Source organism: Aptenodytes patagonicus, chromosome 15 (assembly GCF_965638725.1).
Source record: "Aptenodytes patagonicus chromosome 15, bAptPat1.pri.cur, whole genome shotgun sequence".
In the NCBI taxonomy this organism is placed as follows: Eukaryota; Metazoa; Chordata; class Aves; order Sphenisciformes; family Spheniscidae; genus Aptenodytes; species Aptenodytes patagonicus.
Genome location: NC_134963.1, coordinates 15,900,862 through 15,918,419, shown reverse-complemented (window position 1 = coordinate 15,918,419; position 17,558 = coordinate 15,900,862). Strand labels below are relative to the sequence as shown.

At 53.0% G+C, this 17,558-nt stretch overlaps 2 protein-coding genes across 3 annotated transcripts in view; both read right to left on the bottom strand.

Moving 5' to 3' along the window:
• Positions 1 to 4,203, bottom strand: part of OSBP2 (oxysterol binding protein 2) — a 130,308-nt gene extending 126,105 nt beyond the window's left edge. The window contains exon 1 of one of the 2 annotated variants that reach the window (XM_076352626.1): positions 3,710 to 4,203. In XM_076352626.1, the coding sequence (XP_076208741.1) occupies positions 3,710 to 4,203 (494 nt within the window). The remainder of the gene's footprint in view (positions 1 to 3,709) is intronic. The other variant, XM_076352627.1, reaches the window with a different exon arrangement.
• Positions 4,204 to 7,201: 2,998 nt separating this feature from the next.
• DRC10 (dynein regulatory complex subunit 10) lies at positions 7,202 to 13,803 on the bottom strand. Its single transcript, XM_076352749.1, has 4 exons — positions 12,326 to 13,803; positions 10,825 to 11,058; positions 9,047 to 9,118; positions 7,202 to 7,726 (listed from the first exon to the last, which is right to left on the bottom strand). The coding sequence occupies exons 1-4, from the start codon at positions 13,016 to 13,018 to the stop codon at positions 7,448 to 7,450; spliced, it is 1,278 nt and encodes a 425-aa protein (XP_076208864.1). The 5' UTR covers positions 13,019 to 13,803; the 3' UTR covers positions 7,202 to 7,447.
• Positions 13,804 to 17,558: the final 3,755 nt, after the last annotated feature.

The following is a 17,558-nucleotide window of genomic DNA, read 5'->3' as shown; positions in this document are numbered from 1 at the left end:
AAGCTGCTTTCTGGTGAGAAGCCCTTCATGTCACGACAATGACCAAATCACACACAGCATGAAATGTTTTTTCCTTCTCCATTTGACACTGCTGTAACTATTACGTCCTGTGACCACAGAAAGTACTGCTGAAGGCTCTTCAGACACCTAACCCACGAACAACGGGCCATGGACCACAGAGGAGGCAACGTGAAACTCGAGCTCCTCGAAATATGAGAAAGCTGCTTGGAGAAGACAACACTCATCTGGAGCATCGATCACAAGAGCCAATGCCAATCTTTGATGAATTAATACTTACCTAAAGATCCTCTCTAATCTCCTTGAAAACACTTATCTGTTCAAGGTGATTAGATTCTCCTGTACAGGCACACTAATTATAGATAATGATAAGTCTATAAGTGGCAGCCTGCCAGAGCAGTTTAGAAAGAGAGTGTTGATCATTAGCGAGTCAAGTAGGCTAGTTTTGCCACGCTTAAACTGCTTTCCAACACAGGCATCACCTTTCTGCTGTAGATTTCCAAGTCAGCCAGAAAACTTAGTCAAAAAAATAACCTAAGAGGGAGAATCAAGGGCAATTAAAATGGTCCAACTATCTCGCTATGCGACTCCTGGAAGTTCCTAAATCCACACGCCTCACTCCAGAGGAGGGTACCGCAGAGGAAATCTTCAAGAATTACTCAGCTGTTATCATTCTCCACAGGTTCAGAGTAGGGAATATGAAGCAAAAGCACATGTCCTGCAGGGAAGCTTCGCTGGCAGTAAGACTTGATGTCTTCACAGATTCCACCAAGATACAGGAGGCTTTAAATACTCCATTTGGAAAGAATACTCTAATTAGAAGCTTTAATTCAGCAAACTGCCTCTGTGAAACCAACTGGGAGGAAAACAGGCGTTGCACCTGGCTGCCCGAGAAAACCCCACTGAGCAGCCCCTGCCAGATGGCACTGCGCCCACCCACACACCATTACAACGGGAGCTCCCAAGAGGCCGGGCAAGATTTTTAAGAGCTCAACTCTACAGACAAAAAACCCACCAGGAATCACCACCCAGCAACATGACGGGCTTTTTTTTTTTTTTTTTTTTTTTAAAGTAAGCAAAACAGCGAGCAGCAGGAAATTCAAGTGAAACGAAAAGCTTCAGTCTGGAACTAAGTCAATACACACAAGGATGCCACCTGGGCATCACAGTGCAGTTTTTCCAATTAAGAAGACTTTTAGCACACAAGCAAAATGAAGTTTTTATCAAGCTAGTCCTGAATAGTCAACAGCTAAAGCATCCAGGTTGTGTATCAGGGCAACCACCTTCCAAACTCAAGCTACAAAGGTGTCAAAAGCCACGGAGACAAGGAGAGCACAGCAATTCACCTGCAAGGGCATGATTTAACCTGCAAAGCCTTTAGCAGCTAGGGCGGAAAAAGAAAATTCTCGCATGCACCTTCAGAGCTGGGGTGAGCACAAAGACCCAGCAGAAAGCGAGACACATGGCTCACAGAACAGCAAGAGACCTTTATAGAAGTTATTTCTTAAATTCTCTGCGTAAAAGTCAAACAAGCAGCAGTCCACATGTCGCCCAGTAGTCTGCTCACATAGAAGAGGTCAATGAAAATGCACAGCCTGATACCTGGAGCTCCCTTACTCCTGTCAGTTAGCTAGAAGTCACAATAAAATAAAAATGCCAGTTTACCCCAGACTGTCCCAAAGGAGTGCTCTGTGATGAGCAATTTGAGCTGACACTCGATGGGTTGGCATGGCCACTATTTTAGAGCGTTGGTTTTGAAGAGTATCATGGAGGCTTTTTCCCATTTAAGAAAAACTTTACCACGTGTTCTGTATTATATTTTTGTACTCCTGACTCACAACCAAATTAGCTCAGTTCTCATCAAGCCCAATGATGAAAAGAAGGCACAAAAACCTTCAGCATCACTTTTCCCAAGCAGCTGCTGCAGGTCTGCACTGGCTGAAAGCTCCACGAAATAACAGTTTCAACTCCTTCACATGCTGCTCAGAATAATTTCCTTGGGTGTTTTTGTTTGTTGTTTCAGCCTAAAACAGATCAAATTGTCTTAAAATAAACCCAGTTGTTCTGACCTAAAATAACTGTTGAAGAAAACCACTTGTTTGCTCATGACAGACTCTGCACCAATACAGAAAAGAAATATTCTGACATGGTTACAAGTGGAGCATTAAACTTCAACAACCTTTTCAAGCCGCATAGCTCTGCCGGTCCAGATCTGGACTAGAGTTAAAGAGCATAAGCATACCAAAAAGGATTACAAGTAAATTAGCTGAATTACTGAGTTTTGGGATTTGGGGGGCAGGGGGTGGGGGGAAGAGTTAAACAACTCCAAGTAGACAAACACACCACTGAACTTCTGAGCTGTTACCTGCCGCAGTCCCACCCCAGGACCCAGATCTGTCTTTAGAGCTGGAGGAGTTTATATTAACACCTGGCAATGAGCTGAACCTCAAGGATCTGCCTCAGGCTACGTGTCATCAGCGGCAGCAGAGAAGAAACCAGAAGATGAACTTTCTGTCAGGAGGAAAAACAGCTTTTGCGTAGCCTTTACAGAGAAGTCCTCGCTCACAGGGTTTGGTACATTAAAGATGTATTATTTTATAAAGCTCTAACCACCTTTAATATCCGGGATGGTTTCCACATTCTGAAATACAGCCAACATATACTCCACAATACTGAAGGTGACAGAGCGCTTGTCTTCCAAGTGACAAGAATAAACATGATCCTTCCCAAAGGATAAAAACAACAAAATCCTACGACACTCATATGTTTGTATTTTTACCGCTCAACTGATATAAGAGAACCTACTACTAAGATGACATCACTTTGGATCAAACCTCGCAGTCTCTGGGCCCCATGTCCTATACCCTTCCCGCTGAACCTACGACCCGTCTGTACAAAAACCATCACGTCAGACAGCAAAGAAAGCCAGGCGAGACTTTCGAGTCACCGCTAAGTGCTGTAACTTCCTTCCTTCTTCCAATAACACAGCCTCCTGCCTCATCTGCCCCCCCAAGCACAACATCCCAGGCCATCCTTTCCCCTCGGACACGGCCGCCGCAGCGCTCGCGTTTTACACGCGTGGCTATCAGAAATATTTTCAGCCTCTGGTCTCCCGCGTGACAAAAAAAAAAAAAGCAGCAGAAGCAGGTTACAAAAGCAGATCAATTTTAGGTGAGAAGGGGGTTTTTTTGATGGAAGACTTATGATTTCGGCTTTCAGAGTACTTGCAGCAGCTGCAGCTGCTGCAGCAGGAGACGGAGGGATGGGAGATCAAGGGGGCGGCCGATCCCCGTGTCCCGGCCCCGGGGGGCCCGCACCCAGCCCCGCGGCAGCGCACCGGACCCTGCCGGCTCCTCGCCACAGCACTGAACGATCAAAACCCGAGTTTTGCTTTAAAAGAGGAAAAAATAAAACCCCAAACTCAGTAAACCGAAGAGGTTTTCGTTCTGCAAAAGCGCAGACCCCGCGGGGCGCTCTCCGCCGGGCGGCCGCCGCTCGTCCCCCGCCACCGGAGGCACCTGCCCGGGCCTGGCGGGGCCGGCCGACCCCTGGCGCGGCACCGAATCGCACCGGTACCGGGCGCCCGACCCGGGCAGCCGGAGGAGGCCGCGCCCCGCACCCGCCCCACCGCGGCAGGCCCGGGCCGAGCGGCTACCGGTACCGGCCCGTTCCCCCCCCCCGTCTCCGGTACCTGTAGTAGCTGAGGAGCCCGTTGCTGAGCACGAACCAGCGGCGCTGGTAGCCCTTCAGGTAGTTGGTCCACTTGAAGAGCCAGCCCTTGTAGGTGTCGGAGCCCGGGGCGGCGGGCGGGCCCCCCGCCGGTCCCCCGCCGCCCCGGCCCCCCGGCTCCGCGCTCATGGCCGGCAGTTCCTGGCAGGCCAAGCAGGGGACGGCGCTGAGGAGAGAGACCAGCCCGCGGGTGCTGTTGCCGCCGCCGCACACCGCGGCCGCCTTCCCCATAGACCCCGCAGGCGCGGCCCGACGGCTCCGCTCCCGCCGCCCCGCTCCGCTCCGCCGGGCACCGGCGCGGGGGCGGCGCCGCGCCCACGTGATGCGGGGGGGGTAGGGCGACGGGGGGGGGGGGTGAGGCACGTGAGGCGGCGGCGCGGCGCGGGCGCCCCCCGGCGGCGGGGCGGGAAGAGCCGGCGCCCCCCCTCCCCCCGCCATTTTGGCCCCCGCCGCCATTTCGCGGCCCCGCCGACACGGGGGGTGTCGTGGCTTCAATGCGCCGACCCCTCCTTTACAGCCAGGCTGCGAGGGCGGCCGAGCGGCCGGTGCCTCGGCGGAGTGTCGAGGGAGGCTACAGAGGGTGAGGGGGTTTTATGTGGCCCAGCCACAGGCTGGACCCCCGAGCTGTGGCCTGAGGAGCCCCACAGCCTGCCACGGTTGTGCCGTTGCTCCAACGCCCCTCTCTAAAAACAGTGAAAAAACCCACTTTTAATGCTGTTTCAGGAAGAGGAGGACCTGGGGAAGAAGGCAAACCAGCAATCTCTCATGGGAAGCGTATGAGATCGCTACGTGAGCACATGTGGGGCAGAGGGGCCAGCCCAGGGGAAAGGTGCTGTTGGGGCTCGCACAAAAATCCTTGGTGCAGCTTGCCCAGCTGGGAGGAAAAGCCCTGCCCCCCTCACCTGCTCCCCCCACCAGCCCACCCTCCTGGTTTTTATGAGCTGGGTCATGCCTGAGGGGGATCCCTCCCCACGGTGAGCCCGGCGAAGCGCCACGGGGACCTGTGGCAGATGCTGCCCTGCCAGGCGTCCCCGCGCCCACTGAGGCCCCTTCCCTTCGCGCCCCCACCCTCCCTGGAGATCGCCTTTCTCTGATCTCTCTAATCTGCTCTGATCCCCCCGATCGCATTACTGCTCGCCCATCACCTGCGCTTGCACCTCTGCCTGCTCTCTCATGGCAGCCCTGCCAGCACAGGCAGCCCGAACCGGGAGCTCCTGCCAGCCTTGCCGGGGTCTCACAGGGGCCTCGGGGGCTGCGGCACAGACTGTGAACATGACCCTGGGACCGGCCATCTCTGTCTTGTGTGACAGCTGGGCCATGGACCCACCACAGGGCAGGGAGGCTGTGCTGCTGCGCTGGAAGGGGGAGCAGGGGGGGTGGGACAAGGCCCACGGGGAACCCCACAGCACTTAAGGGGTTCCAGCGGGCTGGCAGCAAGCAGCAAATAAAGGTCTCATGAACAAGCGCCATCAGCACTGAGTGGCCAGTTTGCGGCTGAGCGGGGAGATGCAGGTCTGGGGCCGGCCATGCGATGAGCAGCAACAGGCTGAAGTGTGGATGAAGGGGCTCCCCCAACCCTTTACGCTGGCCTTGGTAACATCTCCAGCGAACGTGCTTGGCGCCAAGCCTGAGGATCTGGGCTTGGAAAGAAAGATGTAGGCAAACTCCATCCACTGCTCTGGACAGAGCTGCTTCTGCCCCCCAAAGCTAGTTGAGTATTTCCTCCCATTCTAAAGAGACGCCCCTGAGAGTCCTTCAGCCACGAGCACCAGCACCCCTGGCACTAGCAGACACTGAAGTAGCTCACAAGGGCAAGTCCTATGTCTGGAAACAGTCTGAGAGTACTTTGGACTCCACGCTCCCGTCAGAAGGTGTTCTCAGTCTGTCACCCAGCTGAACACCTCTCCAGATAGGCTTTGACATCTGGAGGCAACATCTGGAGGTGTTAGAGAAACTCTGAGACAGGAAGGTATCAAAATCAGTGTCCACCAGTCCCTGCAACACCCCAACATCCTCTAATCTAAAAGTATGTCCAGAGCTGCTTTTGCCAGGAACTCGAGGGCTGTGGGTGTTTGTGAACTGAAGCCTCCCTAGAGATGAAATGACCCTCCTGATGTAAATACACGCAAAACTACCCGCATGGGTACCAACATCTGAAGTCCCCACGGATCCCGGCATCTCTTGTGGCCACAAACAAAGGGAGATGCCTCCTCCAGCCATTTCTGAGAAGAGAGGGGCCTCACTTGATCCTGCCTGTGATTCCTCAGTGATTCTAGCACATGCTTGGGATCGGGCCCTGCACAGGATTGGACACAGGGTGGCAAAAATCCTGTGACTCGTATTGAGCATGTTACGGACATGTCACTCTGACCCTGTGCCTTTTAACCAAATAAAGAGGCAAGGACAAATCTGTCAGGGTCTTGTATTTGATATTCGAGGCACTGCTGTGGGATCTCCCCCTCACAGCAAGCTCAGCCCTCAAATGTCTCCAGTCACTCTTTGTCCTTAGCAAAATGGCCCCCTTGCCGCTTTGGTTTGCATTAGGTGATAAAAAGCATCTCAGCCCTTTTGCTGTAGGTATCCATTTATGAACAGAGGTAGAAGGGCAGATGAGGACTGGACCCTGGTGGCTATTCGGGCTTTGCAGCCAGCGTCACTGCCCTCTCCGGGGAAGAGAGGCTGCAAGGAAGGACCACTGAAGTTGGGAGTGAAGAAATGTCACTGGGAGTCTGGATCCAAAGTGCTGTTTGCTCCCAGCCTTGTTAAATGCAAAGAATATGTGAGAGGAGGTGCCCGGGCCTTTATGGTAACACCTAACAGCCTAGTTTCACAAGAAAATGAAACAAATAAGACATAGCACTCTGTGTGTGACTATATCCATGCCCAGTTTCAGCCCTAGCAGGCAGAGGAGTAAAGAGCTCCGTGGCATGAAGTTGCTACATGGCTACTGAAAATGGGTGGCCAAGGGAGGAAATAAAAACACTTGACTCATGCCCCTGTGAAAGGGAAAGGCTGCAGCATGCTCTCAGGCCATTAGACACTGGAGAATCCAGAGGAGAGCGTGCTGTCAAAACAGGGATCTGCATTAAGCAGGGCACAGTTTGCTGCTTGACTTAGGGAGCGACTTGTGGGGTTGGGAGCAGGGCACGAGCTGGGCTGTGCCACATCCCACCCTTCAGATGGCACCTGCCGAAAATTGCAAACTGCCGGGGGTGATGCCCAGACAGGACTTGCATCCCTTCTCTCACTGATAAGCAATGGTGCTGCAGCTTCCTCCTGAAGAAAGGGACATGGTCTCTCAAATCCGCACGAGGAGAAACCCTGTCAGATGAACGGCCTCATCCTGCCCCCAGGACTGATTTTATTGCCACCTTCAGTAAGAACAGAATGGGGCCCTGACACATAAGCAAGGTATGGGCAAGGAGACTAAAGCCAAGGAGAGAAGCCAGGAACCTGCACTCCTTGCCCAGTCCCTTCATCAGGAGATATCCTCCTCCTTGCAGAGGTGGCAAAGCCAAACCTAAAACGGTGAGACATGTCTTCACACCACCGCTTCGATATACTCCAACTATGAGAGGCAGCCCCAGCCCTGGAGACCTTAATGCAAATGCTCCCTCAAATCTAATGTTTTTATCTGGAAGAGCTCAGTCCCAGCAGAGTCGGCAGCTTTGCCAGGAGGAGAGAGAATACATTTTGTGCTTTATTTCTTGACCTTCTTGCCCTTGCCCTTCTTCTTCTTCTTCCTTTTTGACTTGAAGACGGACCGGACCAAGTAGCCTCTCCAGAAGGCCTGGATGCGGATGGCAGCAAGGGTCTTGGTGGTCAGTTCCTTCAAAGCTTGCTCCTCCTTCTTCTGATGTATCCTGCGCTCCTCCTCAATCTGGGAATACTCCTGGAGAAGCACAGCGTGTTTCTCCATCAGCAGGGACAGCTGGGCCTTCTCCTCGGTGTAGGCAGCATCAACCTCCTCATACTCAGCCTAGCAAGACAGCAGATACCAGGTACAGCAATTTTGAGGGCATTCAGCAGCTCGTCCCTGTACATCCCTAGGTAAGGGTTCTTAAACACATGCTGAATCCAGGCAGAACCACAACTGGGAGATGAGTCTTTCCAAAGGGACTCAAAAGGAGGCGTGTGCCCAGCCCCCAGGGAATTTCATGAGATGCCAGGTCCTAGTATCTTCATGCTCCCCTGAAAAATACTCTCATAATTCTCCCTGTGTTGCAAACAGCATCCACCCTCAGCTGGGAACTCTGACCAGGTAACACACACCCAGGTCAGAGCCCCTCCTGCATATACTCTGAGGAAAAGGACACATCGCTGCAGTTTGGGTAAGGCTGAGCCTGAGCTGACAGCTTTGCTAAGAAGTTCTTTTAGATGAGTGGCACGGAAGCCCAGCTAATGTGCTGTACACTGCTGAGAGCATGAGAAGAGCCAGACCATGTCAGCCTGGAAAAGGCCGAGGACAGGTAGTGTTACTGCACTTCCAAGCTCAGCAGAAGTTTATGCCTTTCCTAATGCCTTTGAGGAAGCCACACAGAGGTGGAAGATTAGGGGAACCAGCAGTGTGGATGTGCGTCTGCCTTAGCAAGTTCTGCCCCAAACCTGCCGTGACGTGGTGCTCCAGCCACCCAGCAGACAGGAAACCAAAATAATCATGTTGTTAAACACCTGACAAGGGGGGGATCATTTCTTACAATTAGCAGCCAGTTTCTAGGCCCCTCCCTATGTTCTGCTTTGTTAGTAATCCAGCAGCTTCTATCCATCTCCATAAATAGGGCAGGAACAGGAGAGCAAGTAGGGCCTTCTCAGAGGTGAGGCTGGGGGGGTGCTGATGTGATTCTCAGCCTGCTGTGGTTAAGTTGGATGCCAAGGCAGCAGTATGCAGGCTGTTTGGTTTGTTAGCACTTGAGAGACATCTCTCAAGAGGTCCAGCAGAAACAGGAGCATGATTTGGACACCAGATAGGGCCAACAGGATGAAAGATTGAAGCAAAAGTGAAAATCCTGTTCCCTAGCATCAGGTGGGTGTGTCTGACAGAACGTGGCAACCCATTTGCCCCCAAATACTGCAGGATTTAGCAGTGGATGTAACTTCTTCTAAAGTCAAGGCAGCAGAGAACTCCTGAACACATAGGCAGGACAAAGATACCTTTCCTTCTAAAGCCTGTACTTCTTCTGGATGGAAAAATGCCCCTCACTTCCACGGACTCCTGTGTAAGAGCCATGTGTTCATTTGAACAGGAATCTACCTGAATGTTACCACCTCATGGGAGAGCAAAGCACTTCAAAGAGGATACCTGTTTTTCTCCCATGTCTGTGTCATATTTCTGGATCCAGTTCACAATTTCCATCTCCACTCTGCACTTCCTCTGAAACAGAAAACAAGATAGGTTCCTTGCAGGCACCTAAAGCCTGGTAAAAAGTAGCCCGAGTTAGAAAACAGTGTCGCTTTGAGCCCCAGCATCATTATATTTGAGTATCACACCTCCTCCTTGTGGCAAGCTTCCTTCAGCTGACACATATTTTGTTTGCCCTGGTTTGGTGGTTCTCATGGGACATTCCCTGAGGCCAAAAGGGCCATATTTGGTTTACAGCATGGAGCTGGGTGAGGGCTGAGGATTGAAACGCATCTGAAAGGTGCGTTCTGTGGTAGGAAATTAACATGTCTAATGGAATGTGGCAAGTCATCGAGAAACTGGGGCAACCACCCTAACATTGAAACAATAGAGAACTGCTAAACATGAAAGCAGGACAGAAAGTACTCAAAAGATGGAGCCTTTTAAAACAAAGAGATATTTCTAGCTGTAAACAGTTTAACAGTGGCTATACTGCGGTATAACCAGGTATGGGCAGTTTACCCCAAGCTGCTCTATCTGTGCTCCGTGGAATCATCAAGAGAAAGATCAGCTAGAGCCCATCACAAGCGCCACACGGTTTCCTGTATGACACTGACCCAGGGTGTCCCAAGGGCTCCCAGGCCATCATGAGGTCAGCCCTCAGCTATTTAGACCACAAGCACAATCTTGGGACACCCAGGGCCAGGGCATGTGCTAAGGAGGGGGAAAGGAGACCTCTGTGGTCAGTAAATCTGCCTGCCTGAGCATTAGGATGAGCTAAGCAACTCATCACCAAATACTGCAGTGGCCCGCAGCCTCAGAAGAAACTGCCTGATGAAGCCACTCCATTAAAGGAGGTGTAAATGGGTGGATTTGGGATTTTGTACTGCAACTCTAACTTGCATTTGATGCTTTGTCAGTGCCCAGCCCCACTTTGCTCTACATCGTCCAATACAAGAGTGAAAGATGCCCCATTACAGTGCGTGCTGTCCTGCCCGTGGGAGGCCAGTGCTTGTTTGGAGTAAATACCAAGTAGGAGCAAAATGAGGGGGAAAATGCTCTTGTTCCAGTTCTAGATTCTCTGTGCCCTGTGTCACCAGCATGCTCTGTTCAGGGCAGAGCTGTCAACGCAGAGGCCTGAGCCTGCCTGCTGCTCCTGTTTCCTCCTTTTGTATCTGCTCAGCACTGCGATAAATCACATTTCCCCCTCATTCAACTCAACCTGACTCCTTGGCTTGTGTCTTCAGCAACATGTCACAGTAGGAACTGCTTAGCTCCCAAGATCAGCTATGCTCAACCTTGAATACTACAATCAACTCTCAAAGATGGCTTTATATAAAGCCAATATTGTGTTTGCTCTGCTTACCCTACACTAAATCCCTTGTTTCTTAACATATGCCGTGCCTATTTTGCTGTAGCCTTGCTGCTCTGCGCTCTGACTAGACCACAACCTCTCCAGCATGCAGTGTCACAGCGCTGTATAAAGGTGTTTTCAGAGCTAAGTCAGCAGGCGGAAGGAGGACCTGTGAGCAGGCTACTTCCCTGCTGTCGCTGCAGGGTTGCTTTCCACTGGAATCAGCAGAGCATGAGGACAGGGCAGGTATACTCTGACAAACAGCATGTGCATCCTGCCAGGAACTAGCAGGAACCAAGTAATTACTTGCAGCAGACAGCAGCCAGACCTGACAGCACTACAAAAGGCTTTATATCTCCTCTTCTAGAGCTCTCCTCCTGTTTACCTTTCTGAGAGCCAGCTCTGATGCTCGATGCTCCAGTACAAGTGCATTGAGTTGTGCTCCTAGCTGCTGAATGTCCTGCTGTAGCCTAGCACACCTGGCCTGGGAGGCTTGCAGCTCCTCTTCTCGCTGTTTTTCTCCTTCCTGCTTGATCTGCTGGATGCCAGCCTTGCAGTCTGCGGCCAGATCTTGCATGCCGTTTTTGAGGTCTTTGATCACATTGTCCTTCATGTGAATCTAGACCCAGAAAACAAGAGAAAGAAATACCGTCGAGAAATGCAGGGGAGGCGTAAGGTGGGCAGGAGAAGTAAGGCACCCTTGCAAAGGTGGAGATCTAAGAAGACACCCTGCTGATCTGGTAGCAACAGGGACCTGCCACTGCTGGCTGAGGGAACAGAGTTAGATTTACACAGGGTGCTTTGGAAACTTTCCCCCACTGCTCCTCTGGGAACCTGTTAATAAAGGTAGAGAATGAACAAACCATACCGAGACCCACTGGCACTGCCATCTGAGGAAGAGCCAAAATCAGAGCCACTGGAGCGAGCCCCGCGGCTCCCTCGAGCTTTGGATTAGGTTCAGAGTGACTGTCTGGGGGATGCAGCTCAGTGTGCTGCCTGCAAGAGAAATCCTCAGCTGGGACCCGTGAAACAGATTTATTCATGATGCCCTGGACAAGCTGCCAAATTGCACATAAAAATCTCAAGTGTCTCGATTCACAGATCTCCAAGGAGCAGAGGGAATGGGGAAAGCAGGCCCTTGTCTCTGTTAGCACCATTCAGTGCAGCGAGCACATGACAAAACCTTCCCCTCCGACCCCTCTTGCAGGAAGGAGAAAGAAAAGCATACATATAAAACAAAGAGTTGCTTGTCAGGAGTTCAGGGGCTTGGATGCTGGCACAGCCCACGGACTCACAGAAAGAGCCTGGGAAATGCCCATTGGTTTATCTGTACCTCAGTTGCCTTCACTGAAAAAATAAAGAATTTGTAGAATCACATACTAATCGCAAATGCTCTAAGGCAGCTAGTATTACAGAGTTGGAAGTCACAGAAATGTTGGTTTTAAGCAAGACTGAAGGCAGAGCAGATATTAAAAATGGATTTTAATCAGAGCAATCTCTGCCTGGAATGACTTTTCATCATTTCATCAGCAGTGAACGAAGCCTCACACTGGCAGCTGACATTGTAGCCCTGCCAAAACACTGCCGCAGCAATTTGTGTCTGTCCTGCAGCTCCTTTTTAAACTCAGTGACTTGTGTCATTCGAGTTGGCCGGTGAGAACAGGTTCAAAACATGCCAAATTAAAGTTTTTAAAATATCAAGCATGCAATAAGCATTTTTCATTATATTTTACAATGAAAATAGTGTCTTTAAATTTAGGATCTGGTTTAGAAATCATTTCTGGAACTTCCTCTTTCGGAACTGCAAGAAAGGGATCAGTTTTTAGCTTACCAAAGTTTTGCTTCAGTAACACTTTGTTGGAAAACATATTCCCACAATATCGTACCTCCTCCTCTTGAATCTGGATTGCTGCTGCCAGTTCTGCCTGTAAAGCTGTGATTGCTTCAGTGTTTTTCTTAATCTGGAGGGAGATGTCTTCCATGAACTGAATCTTTTCTTCCTCTTCCACAGGACTAGTCAGGAGTGTCTCAAGCATGAAATTCCTGAACTCCCCGAAGGCTTTGATAAACACTTCAGCTGGTGACTCTCTCGCCCAGGCTTCGTATTTCAGAGCCTGGCAAAGTGAAGGGTTGGCCAGCAAGAGTCTCAGGACATTTCTAACAGAACATTTCAGACGTTGCTCTAGCAAGCAGAGACAGCCCCGTTGTTCCTCAGCTCTCATGGTGTCCCCTTCTTCAGAGCTGGCAAGCAGGTGCTCCATTTCATTTGAAAGCTTTTGGTGCTCGATCAGGCTGTTTGTGATCTCAGGTCCCAGCATATCAGCAAACCTGTCCAGAGAGTTGATAATACATGGGATCAAACTGCTCAGCTCCAGCTTGGCAATCGTCTCATCCAAGACAGTTATGATTCTTTCCGTCTCAATGCTGTCAGGTTTTAACTGACATGGATCTAACATCTTCATGGCATCTAATGTAATCGTTGCCTTCTCTGGAGTTGCCATGCCCTTCACCAGGGGCTTGTTTCTTTGCTTCACGTCCTGAGATGGTACTTGGAGCACAGCTGGATCCCCTGTTGCCATGGCTTCAGTTAAACACTTGTGAGTTGAGTGTTTTGAGGTCTAGAAAGGACACGACATCTCCTACACAGGGCGAGACTCAGAGAACATCTCTGCTGCTGCTGTCACATATTCTTCTTTCTCAGATTTTATCTCTGAAAGGAAAATGTGGTGACAGCATTAGAGAAACAATGTAATTTGGGCAAACGAGGGAGTTTCAGATTACACCGGAGCTCTCCCTGGGTCTGGGCACACAGTCAGGACATGGGGTTGTGCATCAGAAGTGGTCTCTATCCCAGAGAGGCTGTTGAACACCCACAGGAAGGGAGGAGAGTAATGGACTCCAGGATTTGAAGGGTGGTGGGGAGAAAGCTTCCGATCCCTTCTAAGTAGCAGCTGAGGTGGAAGGCACAGACTGCAGCTCTGCCATCCTTAGAGGTGTGTGGAGAGGGGCTTTCTGGTCCCTGGGGCCACCTCAGAGGGAAGGGCAGGGTTCCTGGTGTGAAACACGCACCTCCATCCCTCTGGGCCTGCCACAGTCAGAGGGACAAGGTGGGAGAGAGGATCTTGGTGCCCGGAGGGGCCACGCTGACGGGGACAAGGGCAAGAGGAGGGGGCAGTGAGGGGGCAGAGAGCAGCTGTGTGTGGGAGGCTGACAGGGAGTGAAGGGTCCCCTCGGTATGGGTCTGGGGGCAGCAGGGTACCAGGGGAACCCAGGGATCCCCCGCTTGTGGGAGAGTCAGAGGGCAGGGGGGGCAATTCCCGGTGGGGAGGACCCCCCGTGTGAGAGGCAGGAGGTTCGGGAGGGGCCCGGGGCAGGAGGGTCCGGGGGGGCGTCTGAGGAGAGGCCCCGGGGCCTGGGCGGACAGCGGCCTAGGGGGGATCCCGGGGGGTCGGGACCCAGGGGGCCGGGGGTATCTCAGGGGTCGGCTCCCGGGGGGTGTCGGTCCCGGGCTGCCTCCGGTCCCTGCAGCGCGCTCGGTCCCGGGCCCGGCCCCGCTCGCCGCCGCTCCCGGGCCCACCCGGCCGCCGCCAGAGTCCTCCGGTTGCTAGGCAACCCAAGCGGGGGGGCAGGGCCTCTCCCGACAGCCTATGGCGATCGGCGCATGCCCCGCCCCGTGCGGCGCGCACACCTCAGCGTCGCCGTTCGCTTGATGGGCAGCGCCGGTGTCCAATGAGAAGCTCCACGGCGGCGAGCAGCGGTGAAGGGGGGTGAGTCGCCATCTTGTCGGCGGAGGCCGCGGGCCAGGAGAGGGGAGACCCGGGAGGAAGGAGTCCGCGTCTGTGGAGGGGGAAGGCTCCTGTTCCGTTTTTCTAACAGCCGTATTGTAGGGAAGAGGCATCCCGAGCGGTGTATGCTCACAGCAGCATTCTCTCCGTGCCCCCAGCAATGCATTCCTGAGAGTCCTAAAAATAAGCAGGAAAATAAACTTCATACCCCCCGAGATCAAGTCTCCCAGGCCCTGGTCAGTCGTAAAAGAGCAAAAATGAAGCAGGGGGACTGCGTCAGTGCCCAGGAGCCCTGAGGGGGCTAGCTGTGCCACTGAGCATGGGGAAGGGCCCACCAGCTGCCCGCCAGACGGACAGACAGAGGCGTCGGGAGGACGAGGGAGTCGGCGGCAGAGCCATCCATGGCACCCACCGGGTGTGACACGGAGCCTTTGCCATGGGGCCCTGGTGAGGAGAGCTCACAGGAGGGCAGGCACACTGTGCTGAAATGCCTTCTGAGGACACAGCATGTTCACACGCCTCAGGCAGGCTGGGGTTATGGAAATTTAGACCATGTTGGAATATTAAATTAGGCAGAATATAGAGTCTGACAGGGATTTGAAATGTCAGAACACCAGCAAGCAAGAAATTACCTTAACTGTACTCTTAAAGAAGACTTACTTTATAGGACTCTGCATTCAGGCCCATAAAAATGCTAATAAACCCCAGCTGATTAAAATGCTGATGCCACACGTCCAATTAGTTGGTTACTCATGAATTAGCAATGTCTGCAAAGAACATGTTGGCCCTTGAAAGCTGAGCGCAAGCCCTGCCCTCGCCCTGCTGAGCGGTCAGCGAGAAGGATGCATTTGGGGAGAGGAGGGCTTCAGTTTCCAGGAGGAAACTTGGCAAAGTGTTGAACGCCGGCCCAGGCTCCTGGTGATGCCAGCTCTGTCCTCGGGGGCAGGAGCGAGCATGAAGCAGTCGCACCGCGGCTGTGGCGCCCATGGGCAGCCTTGTCCCGGGTCTCAGCCAGCCCAGTGCCACGCAGCCTTTCCTTGCATGAGCAGTCCCCTTTATTTCTGTGCATAGCGTGTCTGAGCCCATGAATAAATCTCCAGCACTGGGGACTGTGCCCACTGGTCCAGCACATCACCGGTTATTAATTATTTCCCTACACAAAGCAAATGAGGGTGATGAGAGATGCAGTGGGACTATCAGGGCTGGACTGTTGAGGCCTGGCAGTGGTGAGGATGGATGAGAGGACACCCATGGAGGGGTCAGGCTTGCCCAGGTCTGCTGCCTCCCTGTGCAGAGCGGGATCACGGGTCTGGCAGAGACGCAGGAGGAGGGCAGAGCTGCAGAGAGCAAGGCGGGAGCAGGCCTGCGGCGGCTTTGGGGTGTCGGGCTGGACGTATCCGGCTCATTACCTGGCCGGGGGAGCAGTACCTTGCACATGGGCCACCTCCTGCCCTCAGCGACCCGTCCAAAGGACCAATTCAAAGGCAACACCAGGATTCAGTGTGATGGTGAGTCTGGGTTTGGGTCAAAACACTGGAGCCACCACCACAAACCCTAAACTGGGGCATGCCCAGCCTGCTGTGGGTAGAAGGGGTGGCTCTAACTGCAAGTCTGGGACAGGCTGTCCCTCAGCCTCCAGCGAAAGCACAGAGCTGTCCAGAAACACTTTCTCGTGCTCTAATTTGGCAAATGTGATCTTGTGATCACGCTGGATCCAGATCCAGCAGATCCGTGGTTTCCTGGCTGCAGGGTGATCAGGAGACATGGGATTTAAGCACAGCGGGGCCATAAGATTACAAAGACAATGTGCCATCAGGTGGCTGTTTCCCTCATGGCAGTCATCACAGCACGAAGAAGCAGCCCTTGAGACGTGGGGAGCTGCTGCTTTTCCTGACAAGGACTTCAGGGGTGAACCCTGACCCCCGTCAAAGGCTGCCACTTGCCCTGCAGACATTTTGGCAATTAAATCCATCTTGAAAAGAATTACTTCTTCTTTCCAAAGTTGAGGAGCGCCTTGATTGCTTCATTTGAAATGGGCCACCACTCTCCAAGAAATGCAGACTCAGGCTTCCTTACAGCCGTGACCTGGAGATGGGATCAACTGCCTAGTGACTGTCACCAGAGTCCCCTGTGCACATGCCCTGCCCGAAGGGACAGAAGGGTCCTTGGGACGTACAGGGAGAGAGGATGGAAAGGGTGGAGCGGCAGGTCACATCCAAACCTCCTCTAAAGTAGGGAAGACCTGTTGACCACTGCCGCTCCCTCCTGGATTTGGGTAATTAGAGACATCCCCATCTTGCAGGCGGAGATGGGGGTGATGACAAGTGCCCAGAGCAGCCTGACTCGTCCTGCAGCTTCACACACCGCTCTGGGCCAGCAGCAGCTCTTCTGCCAGGAAGGAAACCAGGTCGATTTGGGAGCTGGATGAAACGTCACCGAACCTGCGTCAATCCCACCTCGTCTAGGAGGTAGAAAAACCTCAGATCCATCCTGAAACAATTTGCTGCATCCAAACCCAGCAGACTGCATCATTGCCCTGAGGCAGAGGTGCCCAAGAATCCAAACTATGTGGGCATGGGAGCAGTGCAGGGCATGTCCGAGCACGGAAGGGAGAGCCGAGAGACCCTGGGTGCAGGTACAGCCCAGGCACGCTGTCCCCCACTGTTTGAGTCCGGCTGTGTTCAGACACAAAGGCCTTGTGACTAAACAGCTGAACATCAGAGACCTCCCTGGCCCTGTCTGGGCTTTCACCCACCATCTGAACAACTCTCCAGATGCTGCATCCCTCTCCTCTGCGGCCAAGGGAAGCAAAGCTCAGTGCGTGGGCGCGGGCAGGCTCGGCCAAGCAGCTTGGAAGGCCATGACCCACCCAAACTTGGGTTTGCCCAAATAATTTCCCTGTTCCTGCTGCCACCCACCCATGTGTGGGACAAGCAAAGGGACAGCAGGGAGAGGGATGGACAATGCCAGTTAAAACTGATTGTGGAATGATGGCAAAAGAGCAGAAGCACACAACGATGCCTTGCTGCAGGCTACAGTACCCCAACCTGATGTCACTGTAGGGACAGTCCCGTCCTGCCACCGTCCTTGCTCTGGCTGCAGCCAAAGTACAGCTACAGGGTGGGCAGAAACTGATTTGCTGATGCGATGGAAAGCATCTTCTCCTGGTTCTCTGCACACCAGGAGCTCTGAAGCCACGAACCCCTGCAGTGCCCTCAGCTCTGCAGGTGAGCTAGAGCAGGCTGTGTCTGGAGGCAAGCGAGCACCCCGCAGGCTACCACCACCCTGTCACAGAGCTCTGCGTGAGGAGCTGGGTCCTCAGGAGACCCGCACG

Bases quoted from the DNA above. Each gene is read 5' to 3' on its own strand.
- DRC10 (XM_076352749.1), bottom strand. From the start codon at position 13,018: ATGGCAACAGGGGATCCAGCTGTGCTCCAAGTACCATCTCAGGACGTG. The intron at 11,059-12,325 runs GTACGATATTGT...TTCTGGGTCTAG, and splicing joins TCCAGATTCAAGAGGAGGAG to ATTCACATGAAGGACAATGT. The intron at 9,119-10,824 runs GTAAACAGGAGG...TTTCTGTTTCAG, and splicing joins CAGAGCTGGCTCTCAGAAAG to AGGAAGTGCAGAGTGGAGAT.